An 18402-nucleotide genomic window follows, 5' to 3' on the forward strand; every position below is an offset into this window, starting at 1 on the left:
ACCGCCCAACATGCCCCTGTACATCCAGATTCCCCCCTCACTGGATCCCCCACTGAGCCGCCCACACCCTGATTGCCCCACACAGAACCCTCTCAACCCACACTTGGATCCCCCACCCACTAAGCCCCTCCACATGTGGATCCTGCCTTGCTGAGCCTTCCTGCCCACACCTGGTGCACCTGGATCAGAGGGGCAGGGCCCTGCGGTGTTTTTGGGGCAGGCCCGGTCCTTGTGCTGTATCAGGCTTGGGTGCAGCCTCACCACTGAGTCTGTGTCCCCGAGGGTGCACAGCGATCTCCCACCTCTGTGCAGCAGTGGCCTGTGCTCTCCAATTCCATTCTGGAGCCTCCAAATTTGTTTGACAAATAAAATTTGCAGAATTTTGTAGAATTTTAAAATATTGTGCACAGAATTTTTATTTTTTTGAGCAGAATTCCCTCAGGAGTAAGAGGTGAAGAGCAACAGGGAGTCATGCCCTTATTCTCTGCATCCGGCACTATAAACAATATACTCCAATGTCAGTTGTCAAAACCAAAGCCATAGGCTGAATTGTGCTGTGAGGTTTGCATAAATGCAGCGCCCTTTGGCTTCAGATTGCCCTATTTTGGCCCAATATTTATTAATAGAAAATAACTGACTACAACATGCATATAATGTAGATACCTCAGAAAGCCAAATGGCACCACATACAAAAGAAGAGGAAAGGGCAAGCAGCATTTTGCAATAATATTAACTTTTTGTTTTAAAGCAGTACAGCTACATAACATGACCTTCTCTTTTCCACAGCCTTTAGAATAGCATTAAAACTAGCTTGTCTTACCAACCAGCTCTAAAAATAGCATGCAGACTCATACAAACTTCTCCATCATCATAGCTATATATATTTGTGGAAGTCCATATATGCAAGAGGAAGTGATTTTGTTACTGTGTAGGGACTTCTCCTGTATTCATTACAGCCAACAGTACTAGCAAAGTGTACAGTAGTTTGAAATAGCATTTATTTTTCCATGGAGTTTCTATAGATGGGATGTTATAAGTAGTAACCTAGTCACTAAAGGAGATATTAAATCGTCTTCTAGAATTCAGATGTATAGTAGTATGAAATCTCCATCTCCTTGAGAAAAGTTAATGAGTGAAAATATTATTTTTCTGTATTAATCCATACTGCTATAATTTCCTTATCTCAGTTTTAGATTTGCTCTGCATCAAATTGTTGACATCCAATACCCAGAATAACAGCTGGTACTATAGAACCATGGTGTAACATCTGGCACCACATTAGAATACTGCATGGTAAAAGAACACTGTCTTTGGTTATAATAGAAAACTAAATACTGCTATTCTCCAACTCTTGCTGTTCATATTTTCTGGTCTGACAAGTGTAGGAACAATTGTTCTATTTGGGGAGAACAAAGATTAAAATGAGTTAGAATTACTGTGACAATTTTTGATATTTCCTTACTGTTTCATCAGTTTCCCTCAGGAAGGCACCAAGAACTGAACCCTATTCAGAGGCATTTGAATCAAGCGTGGTTGACCCTTGTTTCATTCTTCCATTTGTTTCAGTTGCTAATTGGCCAAAAATAGGTTTCTGTGGTATAACCATTTGGAATAAATTCAATAAGAATGAATAAAAGGTTAAAATACCAAAAATCAGAGAAAAAACACTATAAAAATTCTGCAAGAAACACCCTTTGAACCATCACAAAAATGCAAGCAAAGTGTAAAAGATCAATGCTTTAGAAGCAATGAAACTAGACAAGGAAAAGTCAGGAAAACATAAGTATCCCTAAAAGTCATTTTAACACCAGCACTGAGAGAGAGAGAGAGCTCCCAGTCTTCATCTCAGAGGTGTGTTGGCACGTTGCAAAGATACACCCAGGGTTCATAGGAGGCCATAGGAGACAGAGCATAATTTAGAGCTGCCCTAATTTACATAGCAAGAAAGGCAGGCTCCTGCATAGCCCAGAATACAGGGAGCATAAACATGGTTTAAAGCTGTCTTCCCCCATACACCCCTTCCTCCTTACCACACGTGCAAGAATGAAGTAGCTGAGAATAAGATTTACTATTTCCAAAATAACCAGGAATCAAATTTCCCTTTAGATATGCAGGCCTGAAGCCCATTGGGCCACTCATGTTTAAAAGTGATTTGGGTTTAATTCATATGTAATGCATCAAAAAGCTTCTTGTTTGTTTTCTCACAAAGTAAAGAGTACTGGGACTCTGCAGGAGGATTACTGCCACATCTGTGTCACAGTCTGGAGACTTGTCTCAGTCGCAGTCCTACTCTCAAACTGTAACATAAAATATTTTTTAAAAATCAAAGTGTTTGCCTTTCTTTTTTTCTAAAATATTTTTGCTGCTGTACTCACTTGCAAGCTCCGTGTGGTAGTATAGCATGGTAATGTTGTTTGAATTGTTGACATTCCATTGGGAGAACAGGTAGTCCATTGGAACTTAATGTACTGTATCTGCTATCTGAAGTACCACTGGAAAAGTATTTTGTCCCAACCTTTTTCTAACAATCAGTAATATGCAGTACATATGTAAAAAGGTTACTGAAAATTAGGCAGCACTGAAACAGTTAAAATCTAGGCGGAAGTTTATAGTCACACAGTGGGAACTTTCTGAGCATGGGACTTTTACAAGGATCAGGTAACACATCTGTCATACCTCAAGGCAACTGTACCTGTATATCACCCTTGTGATCCAGGAAAGGCATCCAATCTCAAGCTTCCCGTTGCTGTCTCCTCTCTTAGGGCAAAGAAAGACATGTGTGTCTCTCCGTTCTGACAGGGTATTTCCAGGCTGCACAGTTCCCTAACTACATTGTGAATCCCCCAGCAATACAGATTGCTTAAGCAGGCCTGCTTTGATTTCTCAGAGGCAATAAACAGTGTAATTGCTACAGTTCAGTTACCACACAGCTCTTTCAAAGCAAGCATATTTATTCTTAAGGCAAAAGCATTACATAAAAATATTAAAAACAATGAAAGAATCTATATGCATACTAATAAGCTTCCTAGGGAACACTCACCGACTCCAACAGGGCTCTGGCCAGTGAACATTAAAATCCATCACCAAGGGGTTTTTCTGTAGTCACAAGTTCATAACAGCTGTTAGCTCAGAACAAACACACCCATAAATCTGTGAGTCACTCTTTTATACATTTTGGGTCTCTGGTCTGGTCCTAAAGAAATAGATGATCAGTAGACAATGAGTTTTTCCTCAAGCAGCAGCATCAAAAAGATGGGTCAGGAAATGAGAAGTGTGGCTTTCTCCTCCTCCCAAGTGTTTTCTGGGAATCCCACTTAACTTTGTTTAGCTAGCACATTGTTTCAAAGACTCCTATGACGCTCGTAACACTTCCTAAGATTTACATTAGTCATGGCTCTTAGAGAAGTTACATACAGTCCACAGTAATATTTGCATTTTTAATACAATGGACTCCTAAAATACTTAAACTTAATTCAATAAGGTTTGTCCAGGATGTTGCAGGAAATTGCCATATCTGTCACAGCATCCTTTTGAGGAAAAGCCACCATTAGACCTGCAAAGTAATATGTGTAATTACTCCATGATATGATGATGCTTACACATTTTAAGTTAGGTTTATTATTTAGAATTTCCTCAATATTTTCTTGACATTTTAGCCTACATATTATCTCTCCTGCAAAATACTGCAAATTGCACTTATTCATGGGAAAACTGATCCTTACACACACACACACACACACACAGAGTTTCATGGTAATCAAATCCTCATTAAATATCACCTTAATTCTTGCTAACTGGGCATATCTGCAGAACTGATGTTTATCTCTTACACAAAACTCTTCATATAAATGACACAGTTGAAAGGTCAGTACTGGCAGCAGCTGTGAATGGGAGATTACAACTGGATGTCTTTAAAGGGATTTCACCTAATTTTTTTTTCTCTCTCTTTTAAATTTAAAACCAGGAATGAACCCAAGAAAAAGCCACATGTTTAAATACTCCACATGTTTAAATACTCTTGACGTTGACGCTTCTCGGCGGCATTTCGGCAGCTGCTTGTCCAGCAGCCAGTAGGCGGGCGCAGATGGATGCCCCGGTGGGCACCACGTTGCGGAGCCCTGGGCTAGTGTAAGGGAGGGGCAGAGCTGGGGGCTCTTACTGTGTGCTGGGCTCCAGATGCTAGTCTGGACGGGCTGTGAAGGGATGGGACTTCCTCTTCCCCTGCAGGGGCCACTCTTGGGGCAGGGTCAGACTCACCTCCGGAAACCTCCTCAGACTGCAGTAACCTTCATGGTGGTTATACTGTGACCCTCCCCCACAATAGCCTTGCGACCCCTGCTATGGCCCCCTTTTGGATCTGGACCCCCACAGTTACAACCCTGTGAAATTTCAGATTTAAATATCTGAAATCGTAAAATTTACTTGTTTTAAAATCCCATGACCATGAAATTGGCCAAAATGGAGCGTGAATTTGGTAGGGCCCTAATCATGGCATGTGTGTCCCACAGGTACAGGGCCCAGCTGAGAGCCAAGGAAATACAACAAGGGAGTCCAGTGGCACCTTGAAGACTAACAGATTTATCTGGGCATAAGCTTTCTGAAGAAGTGAGTTTTTTTTACCCACGAAAACTTATGCCCAAATAAATCTGTTAGTCTTTAAGGTGCCACCGGACTCCTTGTTGTTTTTGTGGATACAGACTAACAGGCTACCCCCCCCGATACTAGATACCATGCAAGGAAATACAGGACACGAGTGTGAAAACTAAGGAAGAGAGTTTACTTTCATAACGCGCACTAGCACGTGTGGTACAAAGTCAGGCATGGTACAAATCGGACAAACGGTGCCGTTCGGTTGGCTGTTACTGAAGTGCCGGGGCCTACGCGGCACGCACATGGCTCCGGGCGGGGAGGTGTCACGGGAGGGATGGGTGAGTGATGCGGAAATAGCGACAGACCATGGTGGTGGCTGGTATGAGGCCATGTCATCCTGGGGCACTTGGTCCCTCCATCCCTGGTGCCCGTTTACTAACAGACACATAACACAGTCTAGCCACAACCACCACCGCGGCCCAGGCGAAGACCGGGCATCTGAGCGTTCTTGCCCTGAGCAAAGATGGCCGCCGGAGTGGGACAGAGAGCAACGGGCTGCGTCACGTGGTTAGCGCGCTTGGAACTCGGCCTGGCGGAGTCTCCGGAGAAGTTAGGCAGGAAGCGGAAGTGACGTGTTAAAGAAGCGCCTGCGGCGAGCCCGCCTCGCTTGCATGGCGATGAACAGCCGGCTGCAGGAGATCAGGGAGCGACAGAAACTGCGCCGGCAGCTCCTGGCCCAGCAGGTAGCGGAATGTAGGGGCCGGGCCGGAGCACTACCGGCGGGCAGCTCCCGTGGGGAGTCACCTCTGGGGCCCGGCCCGGCGCGGGCCGGGGGGGGGGAGGGGTGTGTGTCTCAGCTGCTTGGCCCCGCCCATACACCTGCGGCAGGCGCGCTAGGCCTAGCGCTGGCAGCTGCGGGTTTGCCCAGCGCGCCTCCCTGTGACGTCATCACCCCCTCGGCCCCTGGTGGTTAGGTCCCGAGGGGGGCGGCGGCAGCGGCAGGTGGGATGCGCCCAGCTGAGGAGGAGGAGGAGGAGAAGGAGGAGGGGGGGGGGTGCAGCGTGCCCCGGGCCGTGCCCGCGGCCGTGCTGCGCTGCGGGTTTGTGCTGACCGTAGCTCTGGGAGCCAGTTGCATTGCGAGGGGTCAGTGATCAGAGCCTCCCAGGTAGGGTGACCAGACAGCAAATGCGAAAAATCAGGACGGTGGTGGGGGGGGGGGTAATAGGAGACCATATGAAAAAAAGCCCCAAATACCGGGACTGTCCCTATAAAATCTGGACATCTGGTCACCCTACTCTCCCAGGTGCAGAAACCAGCCGGCTTAGCTTGGGTTTGAGGTTGTCGTGGCAGTTATTTTTTGCTTGGCTGTACTTTTTGCCTGAATATATATATATGTATATGTATGTATGTGTATTGCCCCTTCCTTCAGTTGGGAGCTGAAAGTGCGGATAGTATTGGTGCCGTATTGAACAGCAAAGATGATCAGAGGGAAATCGCTGAAACGAGAGAAACCTGCAGGTCTGTATTGAAGCGGTTTTCTGTTAGAAATCAGTTTTTGCTTAAAAAAACCAAACAAAACAAAAAAACAAAACCCTATAGTTTTTTTGGTGGGGGGAATGAGAGCAGGATCAGTTTCATAAGACAAGCATTTTTTTTCATTCAGGTTAACAAAAGTAAAGAAATGTTAGTCCACATCAGAAAAGAAGAATTAAAAACAAATTTCACTATCACAGGCCTCTGGTTATAAATCTTACTGTCTTACTGAGATTATCTGTTCTAAAAATAGCCTTGCCGTAGTTGTCCATACTTTTCCTACCTTTACAGAACTCCACTTTTTCCACTTGTGATTGCAAAGGGAAATCTTAAAACAGCTCTTAATTCACTGGGAGAGAGGCCTTTGTTAGATCTGTTTAACTAGCACTTGGTAAAATGGTGGATGTTGAATTGAGGTGGTGGTTAGCCAGTCATGGAGGACCATTAAAAAAAAAAAAAAGGTAAAACTGTACAACACACATCAAAACAGAAATAGTAAAAGAAATACCCTAGCCAACCCAAGTTGTAACAATGTTGGAGCCAAATCATGCTTACCATAATCACAGAAGAAATCACTTTGAAGTGATTGGCTGATTGTTTGAGTAAGGCAAGCACGATTTAGCCCCCATCTTCAAACTAATCCTTGGAGACAAAAACTAATTTCAGTTACCCCAGATTTACACTGATTAAATTCTGACTTCAGTAGGAATGATTACTGGATTTACACTGCTTCAAGTGAACTAATAATCTGACCATTAGGGTCCGGCCAGTTTGAAACACTGCAAAGTAAATGTGTTATTTTAAGGTTCTAACAATATAAACAATTAAGAAAATAAGAGAGCTCTTTTAAAGAGTTCTTTTGTCAGTAAGTTGTTGCAGTATGGCATTATGAGAAAGGTGGTCCCAAGCCATTTTAGGCTTTATAGATTAAAACCAGGCTCTTAAAATTCAATTCAGAAAGCAATATGCACCCTTTGCAGATAATCCCAGATTATGAAATATGTTCTAATGTAGTGAAGAGAGAGAAATTGCTTTATATCTATGACTTTCCTATATGTTTTTAGGGCTTCTTATGATACTTTAGCACCAAATGCAAAACGGAAGTATCCAGATGAGGGAGAGGCTGATGAAGAAGAAATTGAAGAATATAAGGTAAGAAGGCAGTGAAATAGTCCAAGAAACAGAATGTTTTTTAAAGTGGTGAACTTCCTGTGCTGAATGATAAAATATTAGTTTGTGGGAAACTTATTTCAGGAAGTCAGTCACTAAAACTGTTAGATTATATTTCATGCTGTTACCAGATTTGCCCGTTCCTTTGTGGTACGCTCATTTATTAGGGTTACTCTTCTGTGTGTTGGGGGGGAGGATGTCTGTAATACTATCCATGTACTGCTTGTGTCACTTGTGTTTTCATATGGAGCTCTACTTCTCCCTTCTGCAAGTCCCCTCCCAATGGAGCTATTCTGCAGGACCTAGGTTCCCCAGGGTTGGATTCCTCCAGCCCCAGAATCAGGTGCATTCACGCGCACAGTCCATCAGTACTGTCAAGCTGACCCCTTGTATGTCCCTGACTCAGTGGGCTGGGTCAAATAGGATTTCCAATCTGGCACCCTTATATGCCCCTGGACTCAATAGGCTGGGCCAAGCAGCACTTCCAAGCTGCCACCTTTATATGCCACAGGTACTGCACCAGACTAGAGTAAGCCTGAGCAGGCTGGGTCAAACAGCACTTCCAGTTTGCCACCCTTATAAGCCCCTGGACTCAGTAGTCTGGGTCGAGCAGCACTTCCAAATTGCCACCCTCATATGTCTAGGTTCAGCATGTCCCTATCCCCACTTTCACGTTACAGTTGTTCTGGTAGTAACCCACTTGAGCAAACCCCACAGTATTTTTGGGCGCTACAGGGATCTTTAGCTTAGGTAAGAGGGGCGTTGCTGCAGAGTAAATGGAGAAGCCAAAAACACAAAAGAGTAAAGTTCAGAGAGAGAGAGGGAGAGAAGCAACCAGCTTAACCATAAAAGTTATTTATTGAATAATAGTGATAACCACACATGGAGAGCCTAAACCAGCGTAACAGTTACATTATTATATACCTGAGGTAGAAAAGAAAACAGAGAGAGAGAGAGAGAGAGCTGGGGTCTCACCACTCCATGAAGCTTGAACTGGTTGGGGTTCCCAGGTGATGGTGATAGCTCAGGGTCCTGAGTGCTGGAGACAGGCAGAGCCCCCTGCACAATAAGTCAGGAGAAGATGAAGTCCCAGTGGAACTGATGCAGAGTTTGGATCTAGGCATCAGAACACTTACCTGAGTGTGGGTAGGGTTTTTTTGTAGGGAAACAACAATGATTCAAGGGAGAACACTGGATTTGTTTATGGTAAACTGATGACTCAATGGTTTTCTTTAGGCTAGACAATAGGAACTGATCATTCCTGGCTTTGGGTGGTGTTCCTTCAAGGGAACTCACAATGCAATTAGGCAGCTTCAGTATTTTGGATATCTATCAAGGATTCATTACTAGAATTGGTCTGATAACTGCTGAGCTGGGTGTGTGCAGGCATAAGTTCAGTAACATCTGGAGCAGAGATTCCCCCATGATGCAGTGCTTCCCTGCTTTTCTGGTCCCAGAGTTCAGTGTGGTTCTTGCCTTGGAATCTCTGTTCTCCATTCTGTATGCTAATGGGAGATGCCTCCCTGTCCCATCTTTGATGCAGATGAGGCTAGGGGAGTTGCCTTAATCCTGTCACCCTTGTCAGGAGGGGTTTAGGTCTCCCACCACCTTTTCATTGCTTTCTGTAAGTCTTTCTTCTGATTGGTTTTGGTTCAAGCAGAGGCTGGGTGGTGGTGCGTGTGGGGGCCTTCATGAGACAGACAGGCTGGATACTGTGCCCTGGTTCCCCAAGAACACAGAGCTGACTGGTATCAATGCTATTGATATGCCTCATGTAGGGCTGTTTAACATATATATTTAATGATTAGGTGTCTTCCATGGGTCTTTGAGCTAGCAAGGAAGCTTACGTGATAAGAACCCCTTTGATGCAGTTGTGGTGCATGGTTCTAGTCTCAGTACATAGTAACATCTGAAACTTAATTATTTTTCTCATGGAGGTCGTTAGAATATGGACACGATTACAGTGAGAATATGGGTGGTGTTGGAAGAGACAAGTTTGAATACATGTGGAAAGGCAGAGTTACAGAGGTGGATTTAATCATGGTTTTCTACATAAAAGTGCATTCTTGTTGGTTGTTACAACATTAATACTTATTCTTCATAACTCAGAGATAGATGTAGGTTTCATTTTTAGAAGGTACACACTATACATTTTTAAACTGATTTATTTTGAAAACTTTTCAGATTATTTTTATAGCTGTATCAGAAAATGAATGATTGTTTGGTTATTTCATTTACCAAAGGTAATTGAAGCAGATATTTATGAAGTCACTGGGAGGTGAACTATCTCCAATTCAACAGGTTAATCCATTAATATTTTGGAGGATTTTCTTGCCATGCTGTATTAGGAGGAGGACATCACCAGACAGACATTTACATTGTTTTATTTAACTAAAACAAAAAGTATTCTGGATTTTTTTTTCTTCAGCAGCAAGCATATAATATTTTAACGAAACAAGCATATGTCCCTCGCTTCTCACATTTATCTCCAAACTATTTCTCCTTGTCCAGATCTATTCCACCCCCAACAATATTCATTGAACTTTCTGAAATTTTACACTTTTAGAGAGAGGTAAGGGATTGACTCTGTGTACACAGATATGCAGGGGGCAATAGAGTTGAGGTCTCTTATTTCTCACCTCGATATATTTATTTATTTTAAAACAGTTTTTCTGTAAAGAAGCATGTTACTTCTGGAGACACAAATCCACTGTTTGAGAACTGGAAAACTAGGCATCTCTGATGGTATCTTCTAAACTGAGCACTGAGTCCCATTGGATAGACAGAAAGATTAACCTAAATAATCTATACAGAAGCCTGTGGAACCCCATAAGATTGGGTCTCTAATCCATGAACTATTGGATCTTGTTTACAAAACTTTTACATAAGAACATAAGAATGGCCATACTGGGTCAGACCAAAGGTCCATCCAGTGCAATTTCCTGTCTACTGACAGTGGCCAATGCCAGGTGTCCCAGAGGGAGTGAACCTAACAGGTAATGATCAACTGATCTCTCTCCTGCCATCCATCTCTACCCTATGACAAACAGAGGCTAGGGACACCATCCTTACCCATCCTGGGTAATAGCCATTAATGGAATTAACCTCCATGAATTTATCTAGTTCTCTTTTAAACCCTGTTATAGTTCTAGCCTTCACAACCTCCTTAGGCAAGGAGTTCCACAGGTAGACTGTGCGCTGTGTGAAGAACAACTTCCTTTTATTTGTTTTAAACCTGCTGCCCATTAATTTCATTTGGTGGCCCCTAGTTCTTATATTATGGGAACAAGTAAATAACTTTTCCTTATTCACTTTCTCCACACCACTCATGAGTGTATATACCTCTATCATATCCCCCCCTTAGTCTCCTCTTTTCTTTTCTTAAACATTACATGAATATATTGTCTCATACTATTGAATTAAAATTTATAATCTCTATTCCATGATGAGCTATCTTGAGCTTTAATGTATCTTAATTAAAACTATCTTTAGATAGGTTTTTTCCTCAACAAGCATTTTGTCAAAAAAAGATTTAAATAAAAAATATTTGATTTAATTTTTTTAAATCATTAATTTTTATTCATCCTGTGAGTATGGTGGTGAAGGGTGAGCAAACCAGTGGACAGATTCAAGGAAAGGTGTGATGTGGGCAGAGGAATTGGCCAGGAACATGTTACTAGTAATGTTGCATGAAATGAAATTTTGTGATGTACGTGTTGAGAGGCCAAAGAGAAAGAGGTTGCAGTTACCAAAATGGGAATGAGTTGCTGGCCAAGAACAAATATTTTGCAGTACAAGTAAAATAGACTGGATTTTAAAAGTGGCAGGATTGGTTTGGGGTGAGGTGAGAGAGTTGAAGATGACCCAGACCATATGGGCTCAATGAGAGGGAGGATGAATGTTCGTGTGTTCAGCAATTGCAAAAGAGAGAGTTTGTTGGGAGGAGAGATCAGGAGTGTCTTTTGGCTATGTTGGTTCGCAGCTTGTTCAGGGCTTCCCACAGCTCCCATTGTCTGGGAATGGTGAACTGTGGCCACTGGGAGCTGCGACCAGCTGTACCTGTGGATGCTTAGGTAAACAAAGTATATCGCGGCCCACCAGGGGCTTACCCTGAACAGACCATGAACCAAGTTTGGGAGCCACTGGTTTAAGGTGATGACAAGACATTAGGAGAAGTCAGGGATGATTATATTTTTACAAAGGAGATGGTGGTTAAAAGTCAGTCTTCCATGCTCCCCCTTATTCTTGGGACACCTACCCCAAACGTATGTGGCAACCTACTTCTTTTATTTCATTTAAGTGCTTCCTAAAAATTCACTTCTGACACATCAGCTAAATGATGGATAGAGACGGTTAAGCCAAAAAGTGTCTATCCAGATACTTGCATCTTATTGATTAGCTGTGATCTTATTCTTGTCACCATTGTCCTTTTTCCTTTTCCTTATTTTTCGATGACCTTCACTGCATTATGTCAAATAAATATATGTTGTTTGATTTGTGTACTTTTGGGTGCACAAAAATAAGAAATAATCATTGGATTTGGGAGAGGCACTAAAACAATTGCTTAATGTCCACTTATGTATGTACAGTAAGCTATCTATATGTCCTGAAGAAAATACTTTAAGTATGCCAAGGGCTCACCTTAGTTTACTTTCTTTTATTTTTTCTTTCTTTGCTCCGTTCAGTGAATGTATCATTGGAATAAAACAAACTGACAAATCTGTATAGACATTATCAATTATTTATTATATGTTCTGTTAAACTGAATTGATTTCTCTCTAAAATTTGTGACCAAATCACATAAAATTCATACGCTGAGATTATTATCAGTACCATCTGAAAAATACTTAAAAACAGACCCTTAATCAGCCTGTTGCTTCTAAAATGGGTGACCAATCTGTAGCACTATTGCTGCATTTAGAAAATAGCTAAATTCACGAATAAAGCCTAATCCTTGGGACCTGTATAATATTTAATTATTAACACGAGAATCTTGAAATTACCAATAGAACCACTATAATGGAGCAATATACTATCTTGTATAGACGCTGCAATTTTTCTGATGGGCAGGGAGATATTTATTTAATAAAACTTTTGCCTTTGTTTTTGCTTAATATTTTTCATTGTTAGCTTGAGCATGTTAAATTTACTAATTTAGTCTAGTCTTACAAACTCACTGGTCTAAGTCTGAATCTCTATTAAATGTAAAAGTTAAAGTACTCCTTTTTTAAAAATGTCTGTACACTAGACTGAATATTCCCCTTGGGGGTAACACTAACAAACCAGTTATAGATTGGTTTATGAAAACAAGAGACAAATAGTACCGATTCAAGTTTTCCTGCTTGTCTCCGCTGCAGTCTGGATCTGCAATACTCTTGGTATTCTTCTAATCCCAGAGCTATAGTGATCATAGATGTCTAATAATGCCTACTTATGTTATGGTTTTGTTATACAGACAAAAAACTGCCAAGTGAATAATAGAGACTAAAAAGCTCATTGTGTTATCTAAAACAGGGTTCAGCCCAGGTTTTCAGAAATGAGAAGTAGTGCACTAAATCATTGACCCACCCAGACACCTGGGAATTTCTAATACTGAAATCATGTTGCTTAAGATAGAAGAGCCTTAGCTAGTAATGTAGATAATTCACTAATGTCTAGTTGCCATGTTAACATTACTGAAGTAAAAGTAAATAAAGAGAAACTTGTACTTTTTGAGTACAAAGTCAGGGTTTTTTTTGTGTTTCAGGAGTTGTTGTTTCATAAATCCTGTCTGTAGCAATGATATTTTCTGTCCTCTGTGCCATTTTAAAAAAATTGTTTAATTGCTAGGCTTAAGGAATAGAGAGGTATTTTTATATTGGCATTTCTCAAATTGTGTTCTGTGAACTGCTGATAGATCACACTATGCTACTTCTGCTTGCTACTAGCTGCTGTAGCCTATTTTATTATTTGTATTGCTATAGAAGCCAATCAGTTTTGGGGTCTCATTGCCTCGGCAAACCGTATGAACAAAAAAATTAAACATTCCTTGCTCCAAGGGGAGCTTGCAGTCTAAGGCCTAGGCCCCACAATCAACTTAAGGTGAGCAGACCACCATAACGACAGAAAACCAAGGTATTGGGGGCAGGGGAAGGGGGGCATAACTTTTGGGGAGAAATTGGTGAGGGTTACCCAGGTTCAAAGATTTAACCACTGTCCAGTGAACTTCTGTAATAGACCCATTTTTGTTTTTAAGACCAAAAAATTAACCATTTTCCCTTATTGTATGTTTTCAATTATAATATGAAACTAAAGAGAGGGCTGACTGTCCTGTATTTTCTCCCAGTGTAGTTACTCTGAAGATGCATGATAAACCCATTTGGTTTATACAGGACAGGTGACAGAAGCTTGTGTTCACAAGTAGTACGCTCAAGTAGTACACTGAACAGAACTGACTTCTGCTCTGGACACTGTTGTACTTTAGATTGTGACTGTACCAGATTGACATCCTTCCAGTTTTGTAGTCTTGAGTGGGAGCATGTGTATGTGATGATTACCTTTACAGGGAAAGGAAAGTTCTTTAAAGGTGGCATCCTCTCTTGATCCACCGTTAGCCAGTCACCCTTTTTGTAAAAGCTTTGAGTTGTTTGTTGGTTAGGTATTTTTTTAAAGATATGTGTTGGCTTGTATGATGGGCTGTGGTGACTTGTTAATGCATGGGCAGTAACTCACAAGAGGGAGTCTTAATTACTAAAGCTTTCCAGTTTCCCCTGCACAAAAAATTAATTTAGTGGGTATAGATAAAAAGGGAATGTAAACTCTTCAGGACAGTGCATGTCTGATTTTGTGTTGTGTAAAGCACCACATAGATTTATGGTGCTTTATAAATGCTTCTTATCTTGTTAGTTATTTTCAAGGCCTTGTTGGTAACTCAAGCTACTTAGTAATGAGAGAAAGAGTGCCCTTTTTGGTAACATGTCAGTTATATTTCTTTTCCGAAACTGGCTTTGGAAACATTCATGATCTACTGTTGCAGGAGGCTTATATTCACAGACAGCCCACTTCTTCCTTCATTAAGAAGCGGAGTCATAATGAGGAGAGAAACAGCATGTGCCTACATGCATATAAAATCTGCTTTATTCCAAAGGATGAAGTAGAACTGCATCAAGATGAAGAGAACCTGCCCTATGAAGAAGAGATTTACAAAGATTCCAGTACCTTTCTGAAGGTAAGCTACCTTTGCATCTTGCAGTCGTTGCTCTTCCATCATGTGATTGCATTAAGCTGTCTCAACAACTGAAGAAGTTTGAAATATTTTATGGGATGAACTTATGCCTCTTATTATGAGGTTAATAAAGGGTCTTTATGGATGACATGAAATTAACCCTTGGCCTTTAAATTATTCATGAATCACTTGGCCAGTATCTGACTCAAGAGTGCATGTTATCAGCTTGTTCTATTTTTTGCCTGTTTCAGGCTTGCAGCAAGCCATATTATAAGTGAACCTGTGCCAATGGTAATACACAAGTAATACATAACTTGTGTATTGCGGAATTTTTACAGTGTAGAACGGGTTCCCAAACTGGGGGTCGTGAGGTTCTTACATGGGGAGGCGTGAGCTGTCATCCTCCACCCCAAACCCCACTTTGCATCTAGCATTTATAATGGTATTGTTAAATAAATAGAAACGTGTTTTTAATTTATAAGGGGGTCACACTCAGAGGCTTGCTATGCGAAAGGGGTCAGCAGTACAAAAGTTTGAGAGCCACTGGTGTAGAATGATATGTTGAGGAAGGGGCAGAACAGTATTTTGTAAGCTAGAAACTTTTCGCCGTGTGGTATGTAAAATCAGTTGGAAATGTGCATGGCCTGAATCATCTCTCTCCCTTTTTGTTCCTTTTTTTCTATAGGGAACCCAGAGTTTAAATCCTCACAATGATTATTGTCAACACTTTGTGGATACAGGACACAGACCGCAGAACTTTATCAGAGATGTGGGTATGTCAGAATAGCCCAAACAATCAACTAAGAAAGTTTCTTGCTGTTTGCGGTAATATAGCTTCACCTCTCCCCCCCCTTAAATGTAATTGCTTGTATTTGGGCATGGTCTCTTTTTTGGTATTGAAAATAAGAAAGGGAATGGAAGAGAGTCTCTCTGTTCTTCCATTTATAAAATTACCTGGGACTTTGTTTCTGTCATATCAGTTATATAGAGGTAGGAAGATGCTATTGCCCACTTTATTTTAAACCATTTAGTCTTAAAAGCTTTTTAACTGGTGAATTTCATGTTCTAGTGTAGCGTAGTGCTGTGGCTTTCAACCAGGGGTCCGTGAGTCGTTTCAGGGAGGCCATGGGGCCCCATAGCTGAAACCTGGAGCTCCACATCCTGGAGCCTATGCGGGGCTGAAGCCAGGAGCCACGGGACTGAATCCTAAAGCCTCGGTACTCCCCTCCCCCAATGGAGCTGAGTCCGCCCTTGAGTTATAATTTTTGATTGCCCCTCAACCTGGCCAGGCTGGGTGGCCTGCTGAGGAGAGTCGGGTGAAGGTGGTGTTCCTTCACTGGACTCCACCGTGCGGAGCTGGCCTGAACCCCGCTGGCCCTTGCTCACCCGCACCCCAATGGAAGTCAAACTATGCCTATGACTGAGGGCGTCTCTGCCTCCACAACTGGGCCCTGAGTTCTATAGCACGCTGGGGGTGTGTGGTGGGAGCTTTTAAAAAAAAAAAAAGGTTGAGAATCCCTGGTCTAGTGGACTGATCAGCTGTCCCTAGGTCCCACGGACAGTTTCTTAATCTTGGTTTAGTGATTGGTTTCACTGTGCTGCCCCAGAGAACTCCTTTGACATCTGTGCATTCCATATAAAATGGGAATAATACTTTGAAAAGTAAGTAAATTCTGAGAATTCATTAGTAGGCCAAATTCGTTACGAGTTTAGAAGAGCATAACTATTTAAGTCAGTGTAGTTTCACATGTTCAGGCCAATGCTGAATTTACTCTACTGTTTGAAAAGTGCTATGTAAGTGCTAACTGGCTCTGTGTTTTGAGTTTGTAAAATTAAAATAACATCCTTTGGTCCTGTTCTCCAACATGGATGTCTCATGGCAACTTAGTTTAAAAAAATAAAATAAAATCTCTGAAATATTTTCATCTCACCTTGAACCAATTATAAGACTGTAAGATTTTCAGTGAAGGGATCGTGTGTTTGTACAGCTCTTAGCACATCTTAATCATGCATCTGGGTGCCACCTCAGTATAAATGTACTATCACAGTCTTCTGAACACTTCAAAAAATCTTTATCAATAATCTTTCATAAGTTATTGAAATAAAAGGTTTTAGATAACTAACTGCTTTCCATGATAAACAGTATATTCATCTTGACAGCTCTGATTAGCACTCTTAAGAAAATCTGCATATTCTGCGTCAGGTATATCTATATTCAGAGTGCATGAAATGTTCATATGCTTGAAAGACTTATTTCACTATTTTTACTAATTAGAGAGAATAATGAATAATCTGTATGTCTGAAGATAACTGAATGATAGCTTGCCTTTTTGATATTTGCTCTGACTTACTGTGTAGCCATAAAAGGAATACAGAATAAATGGAATTGACACTGTTGTTCTGGTGAGGTGTCATATGCCAGTGGCTCTCAACCTTTCCAGACTATTGTATCCCTTTCAGGAGTCTGATTTGTCTTCCGTATCCCCCAAGTTTCACCTCACTTCAAAACTACTGGCTTACAACATCAGACATAAAAATCCAAAAATGTCACAGCACACTATTACTGAAAGATTGCTTACTTTCTCATTTTTACCATATAATTATAAAATAAATTGATTGGAATATAATTGTACTTATATTTCAGTGTATAGCATGTCAAACAGTATAAACAGGTCATTGTCTGTATGAAATTTGAGTTTGGACTGACTTGGCTAGTGCTTTTTATGTAGCCTGTTGTAAAACTAGGTAAATACACCTCAACTCCGATAGAACGCTGTCCTCAGGAGCCAAAAAATCTTACTGCATTATAGGTGAAACCGTGTTGGATCGAACTTGCTTTGATATGCCGGAGTGCGCAGCCCCGACCCCCCGGAGCGCTGCTTTACTGCGTTATATCCGAATTTGTGTTATATCGGGTCGCGTTATATCGGGGTAGAGGTGTATCTAGATAAGGTGATGTACCCCCTGGAAGACCTCTGCGTAACCCTGGTTGAGAACCACTGTCATATGCAGTCGGGTTCTTCTGTAGCAAAGAAACCTATTTGAGGATCAGGTGAAAGGAGTCTATGGACAACTGTTTCTCCAGACCCTCACACTTCTCAAACATAAGACTTGAGAGGTCATTGGTAGCCTCCTTTTTCTCTCTTGTTATAGGCATCAAACTGCCACTTTGGGGCTCTTAAAACTTTTAATATCAATATTTAATTTAATAAATTTAGAACTTTTAATAAAAAAATTGGTAACTACTTAGGGTCATGGCCACGGTCCCAGTTTGTCTCCATGTGGCAGCTCTTCAGGCATCAGAACAATATTTGCTCTGTTTATATGCATATACTCTGGGAAATCTCACTGATACTTGAGCCCGCATCGCAGTCGGAATATCTAACTGCCTCACAATCTTTAGTACAGAGTGGATTGATTTCAAATCAAGGTGATTTAAATCACCAAATGAAAAGTCTTGCTTTACTTCATTGATTTTAATCAGCTTTTCCACTTGCACTTTGGTTATTTTCTAAAGAAAATCATTCTCATTGGTTGCTATAACCATTAAAACATGTTGATTTACAGCTAAATAGAGCCTTTACTCAAGATTTGATAATTTTTTTTGCTACCTAGGAGGGTACACTATGACCATGAACATTTATTTAAGCAATTATACAGCTTAATATTTTCAGATTCTTATTAATGGTACATTTTTAGTATGTTAGAAAATCATGAATGATATATTGGTCATTGGTAATTAACTTTTTGCTCATGATTTGTGTCAGGCTGCCTTAGAATGGTAACTGGAATTTAATTAAACACAGCAGCATATAAAATTTATTTTATATTAAAACAACCTTTAATATTTTGGATATGTACACTTCTCTTATGAAAACATGTTTCACATTTATAACTAAACGATT

General features: G+C 41.0%; 1 protein-coding gene across 2 annotated transcripts in view; it reads left to right on the forward strand.

Moving 5' to 3' along the window:
• The first annotated feature begins 5195 nt into the window (after nt 1-5195).
• The window catches only part of METTL14 (methyltransferase 14, N6-adenosine-methyltransferase subunit), a 35700-nt gene continuing 22493 nt past the window's right edge, over nt 5196-18402 (forward strand). The window contains exons 1-5 of one of the 2 annotated variants that reach the window (XM_045019797.1): nt 5196-5333; nt 6020-6108; nt 7188-7275; nt 14309-14500; nt 15183-15270. In XM_045019797.1, coding sequence (XP_044875732.1) covers nt 5262-5333; nt 6020-6108; nt 7188-7275; nt 14309-14500; nt 15183-15270 — 529 coding nt within the window. In that variant the 5' untranslated portion in view covers nt 5196-5261. The remainder of the gene's footprint in view (nt 5334-6019; nt 6109-7187; nt 7276-14308; nt 14501-15182; nt 15271-18402) is intronic. The other variant, XM_045019798.1, reaches the window with a different exon arrangement.

The sequence above is a fragment of the Mauremys mutica genome, chromosome 5, assembly GCF_020497125.1.
Source record: "Mauremys mutica isolate MM-2020 ecotype Southern chromosome 5, ASM2049712v1, whole genome shotgun sequence".
Classification (NCBI taxonomy): Eukaryota; Metazoa; Chordata; order Testudines; family Geoemydidae; genus Mauremys; species Mauremys mutica.